At 43.2% G+C, this 16,411-nt stretch overlaps 1 protein-coding gene across 6 annotated transcripts in view; it reads left to right on the top strand.

Annotated features, from left to right (window-relative positions):
* The window catches only part of GSK3B (glycogen synthase kinase 3 beta), a 267,158-nt gene extending 253,384 nt beyond the window's left edge, over positions 1 to 13,774 (top strand). For 3 of the 6 annotated variants that reach the window (XM_073309439.1, XM_073309445.1, XM_073309401.1), the window contains one exon: positions 8,126 to 13,774. In XM_073309439.1, the coding sequence (XP_073165540.1) occupies positions 8,126 to 8,193 (68 nt within the window). In that variant the 3' untranslated portion in view covers positions 8,194 to 13,774. Of the gene's footprint in view, positions 1 to 1,618; positions 1,671 to 4,977; positions 5,179 to 5,869; positions 5,886 to 8,125 lie in introns of those variants that run through there. The other 3 variants (XM_073309420.1, XM_073309430.1, XM_073309410.1) reach the window with 3 other exon arrangements.
* The last annotated feature ends 2,637 nt before the right edge of the window (positions 13,775 to 16,411 follow it).

The following is a 16,411-nucleotide window of genomic DNA, read 5'->3' as shown; positions in this document are numbered from 1 at the left end:
CTTTGGCCCCTTCCCCATCTCTGCACAAGAAGCTGTTGTGGATGCAGGAAAAACCCCTGGTGGCCACATGTGGCCACAGTGGCCGCATTTGAGAAACACTGAGACCCTGAGCAGCAAAGTTCTTCTAATCATTAAACCAGTATCAGAGCAGCATGGGAATGGGTTTGTCATCTGATACAGGGCGCCCACACTGACAGTGACACTTTTCAGCAAAATGTTTGCCCTTGTAAATAAACTATTCAAAGCCACTCTTACAGTGGTGAGATGTTAGCTGATTGTAGATGTAGCAGGAGACTTCAAAAGGTTACACAAGTTAGTGTGGGTTAATTGCATGGTAATACAGTATGGCGTTTTGTCCCCCTCTAGTGGCTAGACCCGTTATAGCATCTGTTTGAGTTTGAGTCTTCGTACCTTCAAGCCAGTGGACCTGATCAATTAGCTCAGGTAGTAGCTGCTCAGACTTCAAAATCCAGAGAGTCCAGGTGTAGTCCCCACAAACAACCCACCTTAGGGACTTGTTACATAATCACTGTCACTTCTGATGGTGCTGAAGTGTTATTGTTACATAGGGACATTAAATCTGTGTCTCTATAATGCAGTAGCTGAAAATTCAGGATACTGTGCTGATCAAAACTGGGATGGGGGAGCCAGTTTTTGTGTTATGATCAGCATGACAGAATACTGTCTACATCTTCCTGAATCCAGAGTAGGGTCATGGTTAAAAATAACCTCTAATTGGTCATTTTTCCCAAGTCTTGCATGGTAATGCTGGTCAGGAGAGTTAGACTTTGTCTCGCCAAATTCTCTTAGCATGTAAACTGCACTCTATTTGGAATAATAGCACACCTTTATTTAGCATTTGTTACAATAGCACCTAGAAGTTCCAGTCACACCCATTGTGCTAGGTAGGTCCTGTATATAGACATAAGATGACACAGGCCCTGTGCAAATTGCCCTGACATCTATAGAATCATATACTGGGGAAGGGGGGGAGTGTGTATAAAAAAAGTGTGAGAACCGATGGGTTGAATTTCTGTTTTAAATGCAAAACTCAACTCAGCTTTAACTATGGAATCACAACCAGCATCTTGAATGCACACACTGTATGTGAGAGACATTATATGTGTAGTCACACCCAGCATTTGATTTTCACAGTGATTTACGCCACTGAGTATCTGGATCGACACCAATTTACTGCAGATGAGGATCTGGTCTGTAGTATGTGTCTGAATGTGTTTGCAGCCATCACACGTATGGTGGCAGTAGCTGTCTGTTGAAAGGCATTTATCATGCAACTTTGACAGCTTTATCTGAACTTCACCTGCTCAGCAGTCCCTCCCAGAACTTACTGTAACATCATCGCTTCAAACAGCTCCTGTTTAAAATGCTCAGAGAAAAAAAGCCTCTAAAATGACTGTTACCTGATTTCCTCAAAAATGTCTTTGGCCTATGGCTCAAGCTGGGCAATAGTTAGTCCTGGATGAGTGAATGTCACTTGCTTCTAGCCCAGTGAAATATTAGCCCTTGAAATGATGAGGGCAGTATGTGAAAGGGAATTATTGTGTGTAATTTTTAAGAGATTTCCAAATACATTGGTTATAAATTCCCTCTCCTTCAGATTCCTGTACAGGTGGGCTCATGGTACTGATGGGAGCTGGCTTTTCAGGAAGGTGGGTATGAAATTTTGCTCCAATACCGTTTGTAAACTTACTCAAACAGCCCTAAAATAGGATTTCTTTGACCCAGTGACATGTTTGAATACATGGTGGTTTGGGGCGGGATAAAAGTTGTACTCAGATTGAGTTTGGAATGTGCATTATGGGTGGGACAGAGCGGAACTGGAGTTGCCTGCCAGCGCAGGGCAGTTGCACAGGACCATGACAACACTCATCATAGAGTAATATTTAGCACAGAGATGTGCAGTTTCACCTTGAAAGCACTTGGAAAGCATTTAATTCTCATCACCCATGAGAGAGAGGCAGGTATTAGCCCAGTGTTTTAGACAAGGAAAATGAGGCTCAGAGAGGTCCACAGATTACACAGGGTGTGTCTGTGACTGAAATTTCTGGCTCCCAGTTTGGGCTTAGACCACTAGATCACAGTTCTCTATAGAGAGCAATAAAGTACAAGATGAACCTGGATTTCTAGGCTCAAAGAACATCTCTCTGATGAATTTTGCCTCACCCCACCCTTCCCCTTGAGTCCTAAATTGTCCTTTTAAGGCCCCCAAACTATTGGCAGGCTACCTCAGTGTGTCCTTTCATGTTAGCATTGCAGTATATCAGGAATGAAAATCCCTGTGGCCTTTGACCAGTTCTTAAATCAAGTAGCATCGGGGGGTTGTAGTACCCTGACTGCAGCTCCATCCTATCTAGCAGCCTTTCTGGTAGGCTTCTGAGGGACACTACATCCCTGACCAGAAAGCAGAGGCAATTCCGGAAGTAGGACTGGGAGAAGCAGCAGCAAAATGCTGCCTTAGGGAGCAATAGATCACCACCACTCTTGACAAGGCTGTGGAGACAATAACAAGGCCTAAGCCCAATACATGGTATGTTTCCATCAGGTGCAGAGCTGTCAGACTGATAATGAGGAGGCTTCTGGCTGAGAACAGTCTCACCCCAAGCACTGCTGAGCCTGCTGCAGTCATCTCCCCAACCTGGGGAGATTTAGCGGGAACCAGCAAATACCACAGTCACAAGTGCTTGTCACAGCGGCACAAACACTAATCAATCCCCCCCGCCCCCCCCAAAAGGCTTTTTTTTTTTTTTTTTTTTTTTTTTTTGCTGGTTCTGTCAAAGGCACAGATTTCCTCATGTACTCTGCTTAACTGCTGACTCCCCAATGAAGGAGGGGGAATCTGAGTGTGCAGGGCCCCTTTCTGGGCTGGGTGCTTTCAGTGCAACATCGTAGTATGGAGGTACTGAAACTAGCCCATAGCTGCGCTTGTCCTGGTCCCAGCCTGCACTCTGTTGATCGGGCAGCACAGAACCTGCAGAAAAGCCAAGGTGGTGTCTTTCCTAGTGTTCATGATGTACAGCACTTAGGTATTTGCAGACATGTAACAAGCTGCCTGAGCAGTCTGATCCCAAATTGGAAGGCCTTTGTATATATTGTTGTAGAAGAGCCGCAAGTATGAGAACCTAGGCTGTCTCCTTGCTTACGCCTCCCTCTAATGTGTACACAGAGCTGATCTCAGGCAAATGTTCTGCAGGAACTCAAGTTAGCAAACTGACCATGAAAGAAGCAGGTTTTACATACACTACTTGGAGGTAGATTTTTTCCCCATTCCTCTTTGTCAGTTTCATAATTACATCTTAACGCTTTTAGCCACGTTGTCTTCAGGGGCAATAAATCAAGAGTCATAGCACATTCCAACAAGTGGTATACAGAACACACAGTGACGCTGTCTGTTATATGTATTCTCGTACCCAATGGGACTGGGACTTCTCAGCTTGGAAAAGAGATGACTAAGGGGGGACATGATAGAGGTCTATAAAAACATGACTGGTGTGGAGATAGTGAATAAGGAAGTGTTATTTACTCCTCCTCACAACACAAGAACTAGTGGTCACCCAATGAAATTAAGAGGCAGCAGCTTTAAAACAAACAATAGGAAGTATTTCTTCACACAACATACAATCAACCTGTGGAACTCTTTGCCAGAGGATGTTTTGAAGGTCAAGACCAGAGGTGGACAAACTATGGCCCACTGGACCTCCTGCCCGGCCCCTGAGCTCCTGGCCCGGGAGGCTCGCCCCGGCCCCTCCCCTGCTGTTCACCCTCCCCCGCAGCCTCAGCCTGACCCGGTGCTCTGTGCTGTGCGGTGGCGTGGCTGTCTCTAGCCAGGCAGCACAGCTGCCTGTCCCGGTGCTCTGGGCGGTGCAGCTGTTGCGCTCCCAGCCACTGGTGCTCCAGGCAGCACGGTCAGGGGGCAGGGGGGTTGGATAGAGGGCAGGGGAGTTGGGGGTGGTGGTCAGGGAGTGGGGGTGTGGATAGAGGTCGGGGCAGTCAGAGGGCAGGGAACAGGGGGGTTGAATGGAGGCAGGGGTGCCGGGGGGCAGTCAGGGAGAAGGGGTTTGATGGGGGAGGGGTCCCAGGGGACAGTCAGGCATGAGAGGAGGGATTGGATGGGGTAACGAGGGGTCTGGGGGTGGATGGGGCAGGGGTCCCAGGGAGGCCAACAGGGAATGGGGGGGGTTGGATGGGGCAGGGGTCCCGGGGTGGGGGGCCATCAGAGGGTGAGAAGCGGAGGGGGTCAGATAGGGGGCGGAGCCAGGCCATGCCTGGCTGTTTGGGGAGGCACAGCCTCCCCTAACTGGCTCTCCATACAATTTCGGAAACCCAATGTGACCCTCAGGCCAAAAAGTTTGCCTGCCCCTGGTCAAGACTGTAACAGGGTTCAAAAAAGAGCTAGATAAATTTATAGGGGATAGGCCCATCAATGACAATTAGCCAGGATGAGCAAAGATGCAACACCATGCTCTGAAGTGTCCCTCACCTGTTTGCCAGAAGCTGGGAGTGGGCTACAGGGGATGGATCACTCGATGATTACCTGTTCTGTTCATTCCCCCTGAAGCACCTGGCACTGGCCCCTGTCGGAAGACAGGATACTGGGCTAGATGGACCTTTGGTCTGACCCAGTAGGGCCATTCTTATGGTCAGTGTGATAGTGAGTTAGCTAGTTAGCGTGAACGGATAGCCATCAGAACAGCAGGGACTATATTTTAAATCCAAGGGCTGTCAATAATGCCAACATATTGGTAAAAAAAATTTTGGATTTCTATCTTAAGTACATTGGGGTGATTTTTACTGCATTTGAGGAACCATTCTGGGGTGGAGGGAAGCCAGAACTGGAAAATAACCTGTTACCCGAAATAGCTTCTCAGCTTAATGATCCCATCTTCTGATCCTGGTTATCACTTCTCAGATGTGGGTAGGTGGTCACCCTCTTTTTCCATTTGTCTCCTTTTCTCCTAGGTGACGATGTTCTTTTAGCCTTATCTCTCCTGGAGCATATTGTCTGACTCTTCCGTCATCCAGTGCTGTGCTTTTCTGGGCTGCCTTCCTTATTTATCAGTGTCCTTTTTCCAATGCGGTGCCCCCTACTTTGGTCACTATTAAGTATGGCTAGATAGAAGAGCTTCATCAACAAATGTGTGCAATGCACAGTACATCCATGTAATTACTGTTTTATTTTTTTATTGCAGCTGCATTGCATGATAAGCTCTTTACTGGTGTGGAGATGGTGTTGCCCCCCATTTTTCTCTACACAGCCTCCGATTTTGTACTTGTGCTAGCCAATGCTTTCCTTCAACTGTATTGTTATATTTACCTACATTCAATCTCTTCCTTTTTTTAGTGAGCCTATTTCTCTCAAGATCTCCAGTTTATGTTCATCCTGTCTAACCTCAGCTGTGTTGTGATAGCTCCTTGTGTGAAACCATCTGCAACATTGATTAGTTTACAATTAATTTAATTCTTTTAGTTTGTTAGTGGGGAGGAGGGAATAAAAGGGAGAGTGCCCTGTGCTAACCCTCAGTTATTACCTTTCTCCAGCTTAGTATTCGTGATGATCATAAATTTCTTTTTCTTCACAGTCTGTGTCAGCCAATTTTGTATTATCCATACTCGCCAGACAACAGCTTAGTTTTCTGTGTGGGACTATACCAGATACATTTTCCTTTTCTACCAGAACTGTAATTGTGCATAAGATTTATCAGCTTTGTCTGTCCTCTCCAAAAACATGTGGTTAATTGGCCATCATGTTGTTCTTATATATAGGTTTCTGTGTTGTCACCTCTAATATTTTACCCAGTTAACAGCATCCTGGCTTTTGTTTTATCCTTTTTTAAATATTTGCTTTTTCCAGGCTTCTTACACCGCACCTATTCTCAAATGTTCACGAATGCACCAGCAAAACACAGAGATTCTCTCAGGAAGGACCTTTCGGTCACAGTCAAAGATCCTGCTTGCCAACAGATTTCTATTTTGTTATAAACTGAGATGATCTGTGCTGCTTCTTGTACAGTAAATGAAAGAATGCCATTGAAATGACTGAGTTTCCAAAGAAATAGGAAAAAGAAACAATCCTTTGCTGCACTTCCTTAGAAAGCATCTTGACACATGCCCACCATACCCTGTAGAGTCTCTTTCCAGTGAACACTGTTGTCCGAGATAGGGAAGAGAGAGAGCGTGTTTCAGGTTATTCACCGCCAGGCACTGATCCTCCAACAGTGCAGTATGATTGTGTAAGCCTCATTATTGGCTTCAGCCTTGACATTAATCTGCTTCAGCAGTTAGGAAGGTGGCAAGTCTATCTTGTGTTGAGCAACCCCAAAGTAAAGCAGGGTGGATAAAAATCAATGATTTAAAAAAAAAATGTAAAGATTGATTTTTTATTTAAATTAGATTTTTTTTTTTTTGATAAAATGCTTTTTGAGGAAAAATCTATCTGAAGATAGTTTTAATTAAGATACATTATAGCTCAAAGATATCTCATCATGGAATAGGGATTATAAATTCTAATTCTATTAGTATGAGATTATATATTCATGTAACGTTTAAGAAAAGTTTTGTAAATGAGTTCCAATAGTTCATGGATTAGGGACCCAATCTTACAGAGTTCCAGGGGCTTCTGTATAGATTATTTAGGTTAATCTTTCTATCTACCCAATGGGACTCAGTGCTCAGTCTAGAAGATACCATCAGAGATGCTTAGTTTTGAAGTTCTCAGACTGTGGATTTGTGTCTCCAGAGGTAACATGCTTGTTAACAGCAAAAATGTTTTTAAATAAATGTTTTTAAATGTATTTTAAATAAATAAATTATATATAGAGGTGAGAAATAACAGACCTCAACCCTATTGTCTCTCCACAAATTTGTGTACACAGTCAATTCCTTACCAATCTCTAAAAGTGCAAAGTTTCAAAAAGTTCAATGAATAGAAGATTGTTGGGGGTGGAATAGATCTGAACAAGGAGAAGAAGTCTGGAGATAAATGTGAGAAACGAGGGACATATGCTTGTTTTGTTAAAATATATGCTTGCTGTTGAAGAAAAAAATCCAGAATACTTAACGTTGTTGTTTTAGTTAAATAAAACAATTTAAATGTCTGTCTGGTGATGATCTCCTTCTAATACAGCATGGCAAGAAAATCCTCCAAATATTAATGATTAACCTGTTGAATTGGAGATAGTTCACCTCCCAGTGATACATAAGTATCTGCTTCAGTTACCTTTGGTAAATGAAATAACCAAACAATCATTCATTTTCTGATATAGCTGTAAAACTAATCTGAAAAGTTTTCAAAATAAATCACAGTTTAAAAATGTATAGCATATACCTTATAAAATGAAACCTACCATCTATCTCTAAGTTGTGAAGAATATGTATTAAGGTTATAACAACCAACAAGAATGCACTTTTATGTAGAAAACCATGATTAAATCGAGTCTTCCTGACTAGTGATTTAAATCAAATGCACCCTGAAATAAAGCAATAGACCTGAAAGACATGTATTGCGGGAACAAGTGCATGAATTACACGTTAATACACAAGCTGTTTCTACCAGAGACTGTGGTCGGTTGCTTTCATTGTCTTGGCTCATTCACACATTTAACAGATGGCTTCACTACATGATGGACACAATATAAAGCCTGAGCACCAATGGGAAAGCTTGTGGTAGCCACACATACTTTGGGAATGCGAGTGTGCTTTGCCATGCCAGTAAAGTTACTGAATTCTAATATGACTGTGAGCGTTGCAGCAAGTTTTCCCACTGGGCCACCTCTGGCCTACAGCTATGCACACTTGCAGTGTAAAGTGCAAGATAGTGCTGGTACCCTGGTGACTTCAACCTTTGAAAAAGGCTTTTCTGCAGCTCCATTTGAGTCAGTAATGTGCTTCTTGCAGATCATGCCCCATTGAATCACTCCCTCCTCAGCCATGATTGCGTTCAGGAGAACATCTTAACCCCACAGCATGGCACAGTGATGCAGACTACATGGGTTCAAAGCTGGTGGGGGCTGTAGGGCTGTGTGCGCCAAAAGGGTCAAATCCATTGATTGAGGTGACTGTTGCTTGGAAGTAACACTGCTTTTTGCTCTCCCCTTTCTGTCATTGGCAGATGTTAATGCAGGAGAGCGAGGTCAGACCAATAACGCAGCTTCAGCATCAGCCTCCAACTCCACCTGAAGTGGTCCCACGCAAGCCAGCTGCACAGGAAAAATCACCAGTAATTTGAGTCTTGCTCAGCAACACTGGTCACATTTGGAAAGAAAATTAAAAGAGGAAAAAAACAAAACGAAACAAACCCTGTTCATTTTAGTGTTCAATTTTTTTATTATTATTGTTGTTCTTATTTAACCTTGTAAAATATCTATAAATACAAACCAGTTTCATTGTATTCTCACTCTGCGGGGTCTCCAGGGCAGGGGAATAGGTGGGGGGGAGAAGGGAAAGTGGAGCAATAGAACACACCAATGTCTCTTCCCTTGACAATCTCTTCGCATGGAAAGTTTGCTGTTGTGTACTTCAGAACAAGGACTCTTGCCTCATGCCCCCTCCCACAACAGAAAGAACGTCATTCTCTGCTGACGTTGGTTTTTTTTTTTTTTTTTTAATAACCTCTTTTTTTATTTTCCTTTGAAGTGAAGTTTCAGACTTTGGTGTAGTGCACAGCTTGAATTTGGTTGGGAGCTTAGCCAGGATCATTCAACAGAGCTCAGTGTTTCTTGTAAGTGAATCCATATCGAGGCTATCTGAAGAACTGCCTTTGGCATGGTCTGGGGGATGGGGAGGTGATAAGATAATATGTAGGGCGGGGGGTGCTTACTGTATGTCTAAACTTGGAACTGCTAGTGGAAGACTTACTTTAAAAATTAGCGCTAGCAAGGGAGAAACCTGCAGCTTCAATATGGAAAAAAAGCCTATCAAGTGGGATATATATGGATATATATTTATAATATATACACACACGCATGTCAAACACACCTGGTTAGCTTTATTGAAGCAGCTTGTTTGCCTAGTCTAAGCTCCTCCACCAAGTCTTGGACTTCTGTTTTGAAGAGAGCCATGTAGTGCAAGAGAAGGGCCAGTCAGCTCTAATCTCCAGCAGAGAGAAGATGATGAATGGAATCCCGCAGGAGGAGGGGGCAGGCGGAGTTTTGGGGCCTTTTGGAAAGTGGCCACTGTGAAAGAATTTTTCAGTTTTTTGCTCTGAACGGGATGCCCTTTCCCAAGATGCACACAGGAAAAGGACACCAGGGTTTATAATGTGAACTGTAACAATCTACTGGTTTATTTGTAATATTTTTTACTGCAGTTTGAGCTTGCAGATTGCCACGCTCTATAGATAGATCTCATTTTAAATCCACAGCTAGAATCTGTATTTAATTTCATCATTTTAACCTCCTGCTTTTTTAATCTTTATTTATTGATGCATGTCAGAGTTGCCATTATGTTTTTACATGGGTAGAATATTAATAAAATACACATCAAATGATATCAACAGTAACTTGTACCTGCTGACTTGAGGGGAAGCTGACGACATAAGTGTGTGTATATAATATAAATAGATACAGTACTGCTTTTTGAGTTTTATTTTGTCTACAGTCTTTAAATGGTCTGATTGAAGCATAAGATGAATGTTTGTTTCCAGTCTGAGTTTAAGGGTTTTTTTTCCTGTAGTGGTGAATGGTGTTAGAATCAAAGTCTCCATTTCTGAAGTTAAAGCAATATTCCTTGGGAAGAGTCAGTTGAGCAGCAGGAAGAGTTGCAGCTGCAATGCAGAAATAGACTTTTGAGGCCTGGTCTGTCTCATCGTTGAGGCTGATGTCCCTGTGGGCCTTACACACGTTCAGAGAAACCTTAGTCGCCTGGTGCTTATGGGCTGTTACTTGACCTGTGGATCTTTAAGGCACAATAAATTGTTTCTTACATTTACAGACTTTTATGTGTGGCCCAGGAGTAGCCAGCAGTAGCGGCTAACTAAACGCAGTCACTGCAGGGTGGCAGGAGGTTTGTTTATGAACTCAGTACATTTCCTGTCCATGTGCTTCATGTTTGCCCGTTTGTGAGATTTTTTTGAAGGAATGTTTCTTAGCAGCCGTAGAGGTCCCTCTGTCCTGTCTGCTAAACAACGGCTGTCTGGGAGGGGAGTTGTTTGCACAGATGAGTGGATACCTGGAAAGAGAGTGGCTAATCCACCTTAGTTATGTCCCTCATTATTTAGTGAAACTGTGGGCAACAGAAAAGATTTTTAAGCAGCTCTAGGCTGATTACAGCTGAAGAGAAGGGAAACCATGTTTTTTAATTGAACAAAAACACCCCCTGCACTTGTAATAAATAACTGAAGCCTGAAAGGAGTGTTAATGCAAGCAATGAGCCAGTGAGTGCCATGAATGATGGACTAGAGCCTGACATGATCAAATGTCCGGAGAGATTTTAGAAGACTTGAAAAGCTGGGGACAGTAGCAGTGACTGGATCTGCTGTATAGACAAGACAGCTGGAAGGCTGGGCAAAGACATTTACTCTGGACTTGGGGACAGTAAATTACCAAGTTGATAAAAATCGCTGCTTGTTTCAGGTGGTTGGTAGAGGAGAAGAGTAAAGAGCTTTTCTCTCATTCTTTTAGTTCTACTTCACGATGGTGCAAGTGTGTGTCTGTGTAGGCTGGCGTCTCTGACTTTTTTTCAAGGATCATGGCAGGATCACAAATGGTTTTTATACATGTTCGATCCAGGCCTTTGAATCTTTTTTTTTTTTTTTTTTTTTTTTTTTTTTTTTTGTAAATAAGGGTATGGGGGGAGCTCCTCACCAAATTCAAGCTTGTACATTATTTTTGATTGTTTTTAAATTTTGAGTTTTATTGTTTTGTATGTAAATATGTGGACCCAGGAACTGTTATTAATGAGCAAAAAGTTACCGTTCAGGGCAGTGATTCTGTTTAATAATCAGACAAAATGTAGACGAGCTTTTTAAAGCCATATAGTTTTAACTCTGTACAGTAGGTACCGGCCTGTATTATTGTAACAATAACTCTAGCGATGTATAGTGTATCTATATAGTTTGGAGTGCCTTCGCTTCCATGATTTTTTTAATTTTATTTCCCTTTTTTTGTCCTTTTTAACAGCTGTAGCCCAGACAAAATGGCATCTTTGCTCCCCTGCTTTCTCACCCTTTGGAGTGCTTGTAAGGTTTCAGTGATACCATGGTCCGTAGTGGAACGAAAGGAAATTGTGTTTGTGAATCATTTCATTCAAGCCATGGCTTTGCTCTGGATGTTCTAAAGTTGCCCACGCCACTGCCCCCCAATAGCAATGACTGGTTTCATTTGACACCTGCCCACTTGGCACCTAGTAGCTAGATTAGACTTTGCATGTCTCTCCCTATTCCTTCTGTCCAGAGGTCTTGTGGAGCCTTTGGTTTTTTATCTCTCCCTTCACTGTGTTAAAGAGAGAGCAAATTGGGCTTTTACAAACAGAAAAGATATTTAAAAATCCCCCTAGTATTCTACACTGAGAGCCAGACAGCCTGCAGGATAGCTGCGGTGCTCTGGGGCCATTACTGTAGGACACTATAGCATCTTTGTATTAAGGGAATTTCCTGTTCCTGTTTCTGCTGTTCCCCAGCCCCTCCCCTGCCAGTTTGTTTTCTTAAGACAATAACTTTAATGTTATTCTTGATTTCTTGTGCCCAGCACGAAGGCCTTGTTTTTAAAATTAGTTCACTTGTGTTTTCTACCTTGTTAGTATTCCACATAAGATTGTCTTGAATGGGAAAACACTTAACTCTTTACCAAACCAAAGGTTGCTGGTTTTTTTGTTTGTTTTGGTTTTTTGTTTGTTTTGGTTTTTGTTTTTATCCATCTCGTGTCCATTCCAGTGAGGCAGAGGCTGCACTTTCTTTCTGGTGACAGGAAGGTCAGTGATGTCAATTTGTTTTTGACAGTCCACTCGGAATTGTTACTAGCTTGCTTTTTTTTTTTTTTTTTTTTTTAATTTTATTTTTGGCTTGTTTTTAATGAAGTATGGTCTTGATCTGTCATTTTGTCTACTCTGCAATTGCATATGTTTCTGAGATGGAATGAATTACATTCTCTGTGTCCCCTGGTGGACGTCAATCAAGACACTGGTATTTTAATTTCAAACTTAGCTACCTTTTTAAGGAAAAAAATTAATGATGGTCGTTTACCTATAAATTTAAAAAACAAAAAACAAAAAAAAAATGGCTGATCCAAGATCCCAGTTCACTTTTCTAGTTGTTTTAAACCAAGTTTTATCTCAGTAACGGCAGATGCCTGCAGTTCGCAACGAGAGATCATTTTACATTTTTCCAGACTTGTTATGCTTAAAAAAAAAAACAATTACCAGTAAACTTTTCTCTATTAGAAATCTCAGCTACTGAAGGTTAAAAAAAAAAAAAAAAAAACTACACAAGCTATAAAAGCACAGTGGAGTATTCGACCCAGGATCTACTTTTCTGAGACTATAAAAAGGCATCTTTGGGGTTCCCATTATTTCCACAGGGGTTTTAGTCAGTTTTTGTTCATGGAATTTGTTTCATTTTGCAACACTGCAATAACAGCAAAACAACAGAAAAGTAAAACTAAAAAAACAGTACCTAGGGGGTTAGCTTGAGAAAAGTAGCGTCCTTGTGGTGTTCTTCCTCAATTTTATATATATATATATTTATATATATATAAATTTGCTTGCCTGTAAAAATTTGCGTTCATTAATGTGTTGCTGACGGATCACTTGGGCCTGTACACACACAAATTAGCCTGACCGCTTCCATCTTAAAAACAGAAATCTACAAAAAATAAATATATATATTAAGGACTGTGGGTTGTATACAAACTATTGCATACACTTGTGCAAATCTGTCTTGATTTAAAGGAAAAGCAAAACCTGTATAACTATTACTACTTGAATGCCTCTGTGACTGAATTTTTTTTCATTTTAAATATAAACTTTTTTTGTGGAAAGTATGCTTAATGTTTTATTATTTCCCCAGCCCCTCCGACCCCCTTGTAAATACATTTTGTTCTGTGTGACTCGGTTCGGAAATAGTTAACTGGTACTGTAATTTGCATTAAATAAAAAGTAGGTTAGCCTGGAAATTAAATTTAAAAATGCAAAGTGTGTGGTCTTTATTTCAAAACCCTGGTTTTTCTCTCCTCCTCTTCCTGCTCCACCCCATTCCTGACCCCACACCTCTTTCCACCCCCACCCCCCCAAAATAGGTGGACATGACTCTTTGTAATAATTAAAATTAAAATAAGCATGTTTTCTTAAATGATCTGTGTTATTCCATGATACTTTCCCAAGAGATGCCAGCTTCTGTCTATGATTCCGTTTGGTTTGATGGAGCGAGGAACCCCGTGGCAGTACAGCTAAAAAAACAAACAAAAAACGTTACCCTCCACCTATAGGGGCAAGCTAAGAACCTGTGTAAATTGCTGGCTTTGAATACCGCACTCATCTTTTTTTTTATTTGATCCCATTAGTAATGTTATTTGGTGGTGATCTGTAAAGTTTGTCAAGACCACATCCAGTGGGGCTGTTCCTCCAACAAATCAGCACGTTGCTATCTCTGAGTTGGGTTTTCCAGTACTGGATAATGTATGTATTAAACATGACTTGTCTATTAGCGCAACAACAAAAATCCTTTTTGGGCTGGCTGACCTGGCCACATCCGTTCTGTCGCTATCCTAAAGTCTAGATGCAAGGTCATGTGACTGCTGCTTCAATAAAAACAAATTTATATTGCAAAGAGGCTCCTCTTGGTTTATTCCTAGAGTCACACATCACATTCAGAGCTGTCTGAACAGTAACTCTCAAATATGCACAAACCAAGGTTGTCCCAGTCTTACATTTCTGTAGCGCCTTTCCTCCCTGAGAATCCCAGTCCATGTTACGAATCTACACCAGGGCTTGTTTAATTCACTGCTGGCATACAGATACCTATGGGGTAGCTGCCTAACAGCTCCCAGTAACATGACACAGAGGGTTAGGAGAGGAGCTGTGGGAACATCCAACTGAAATTCTCAGGAGAAGTTGGTTAAGTAGAACATCGTTCCCCAGGTTCTGGAATGTGGCCAGAGCCCTGCAGCAAATGTCCCTCCCACGGGTGATCTTTAGTGACCACAAATGGGATTTATGGCTCCTACAGCCTAACACCCCTTCAACACTATCCTGACTCTGTAGAGTACTGTATATTACCTCCTGAATTGCCAAGACCTGTTTAAGGCTTATGGGTTTGTTTTTTCCCCAAAAATCTGGAAAAGCAAGTGTGTGTATTTCCTGGTTATTTCTGGGTCGCAAAAGGGCTGATGGGATGTATGAAATTAGCATCTACCCTGTTGAGATTTTTTTCTGTTTAAATCAATATCATTAAGCCCATGACCTGACTGAACCCAAACCCACAGTTCCCCTCCTGGAGGCTGTGCAGGTGGCATGGTTTCAGGTGGAGTTTGTTAATTCCATCTTGCCTTTGTATTTCCTTTCACTCCTCCGTGGCCTGCAACCTAGTTTCATCCCCCAAACTAATCAAGGTTTCTCACTGCCTGCCTGAGCTGCCCTGCTTCTCATTCTCTGCTGCTGCCTAGTACTGAATCCTGAAGCCCTTGGGACAGTTATGATCCATTTCTGAGCTGTTAGTATCCTTGATCCTCCAGCCTTTAATGAATACTGCATAATGCTCAGCCCTAACCTCCTGCCCTTTGTCACAGCTCACTCGGTTGCCCTATCCCATTCTCTCAGCTCTGTTGGCAGTAAATTGGAGCAGCCAATTTCTTCCTGTGAGAGCGCTCAGGATCTAGCTAATGTGTCCTCTCTGCTTCAGCGACTAAAGTAGATCCAGTGCAGTGAGTCACATAGTTAGGTGGGTTCTATATATGGGGCAGGGTAGGGCTGAATTGTGATCCCATTACCCATCATGTACTCAAGGGGAGGAGGGCTGTAGCTGGGCACACATGATGCTCCCTGGCCTTGGGAAAAACTCTGCCTCAGGCATGAGCTGGGAAGAGGAGGGACAAGCTCCGTCTCTGTGGCCCATTGAGGGCCCAGTCCAGCAGGGTGGCACTATCTGAATGCAGCGCTCCCGTTGGCTTGGAAGGGTTTATTAGACCCTGACTCTTTGGCCTCTATCCTAGCAATAGGGCCAGGGCAATATGGACTGAGACCATCAACTTCCCATAGGAACCCCTGGAAAGCTGTCAGAGGAGTGACTTGGTGACAACCACGCTAGGCTGGTTTTGAATGGGTGCTCTACAACTAAAAGGCTTTACAGGCCATTTCCAATCCCTGCCACCAGCCTGTCCCCTGGCAGGTATGTTTCAATTTACCTCTCAAGGGCTTGGTAGAACCAGGTGACCAGGACCTTGGCACTGCTTCTCAAATTTTCTACTGTAGGTGTAAAAATAGGCAATAAAGAGGGGTAGTGTTGGACCAGTGTGCACAAGGTGCTCCGCTTGCACAGCTAGGTTCATAGCACGGTGATCTGCGGGTTGGCAGCCCAGCAGGGTCCAAGGGCAGAATGGCACGGCAGAGCCAGGGCTGGATGTGGTGGCACCAGCCCTGGAGCTGTCGCTCCGACACAAGAGTCACATTATCTCACACTTGGCCACTGGCTATACATGGCTTTCTGAGTTGGGGCTGGCCGAGGTAGTCGGGTGACCTGTGAGTGAAAGGCAGGACAGAGAGGGAATGACAAAGTGCAGGAAGGAGCCGGCGGTGGAAGGAAGCTCCACACAGCCATGAAACATTTAATTGCCTGGATGAAAAGGGGGAGCTGGAAGACTCCTAAGTTGCTGGACCTGCTGGGAAGGCCACTGACATTCAAACCCTGGCACTTACTTCACAGCCTCGTTATGCTCCAGGACCCAATCATGCTGTTTTCAGTGTGCAGTCCCCACTGGGACATGGGTTGGTTTGGGACTGACCCATACCGCTCACTCCTTGCCCACGTGCCCCATATCATCCTTTCTCATCCTGCTTAATTTGCAGCTTTTAACCTCTGAATCCCTTTCATCAAACGCTTTGCGAGTGTGATCTTCTGCACTGACCAATTCAGCAGGCAGGTTCCAGCAGCTGTGTTAAGCCACCCGGCTTGCTAGTGATGCACTAACCTGGGAGGGCTAAGGTTGGCCTGAGCGTCAGGAAAGGCAAGGTCAATACCTGGATTCTGTAGGGTCGACGTGCTTTAAGAACTGTCTTAGCTGACACCTGCCCGCATGGATCATGGCTATCACGAAGGCAAAATCTCTCTACCCCTTTTTTTTTCTCTTAGGCCTGGGAAGGAAGATGGGGGGCTGTGGGAGTCCTGCAGCTAGTGAGAGGGGAAAGCAGGACCATAGGGAATGCAGCCAGCCACTGTAGCCAGGCAGAAGACTGCAGGGCCAGAGAGCTG

The sequence above is a fragment of the Lepidochelys kempii genome, chromosome 1 (assembly GCF_965140265.1).
Source record: "Lepidochelys kempii isolate rLepKem1 chromosome 1, rLepKem1.hap2, whole genome shotgun sequence".
NCBI lineage: Eukaryota > Metazoa > Chordata > Testudines > Cheloniidae > Lepidochelys > Lepidochelys kempii.
The sequence above is the reverse complement of the archived record's forward strand: the minus strand, read 5'-3'. Positions and strand labels throughout refer to the sequence as shown.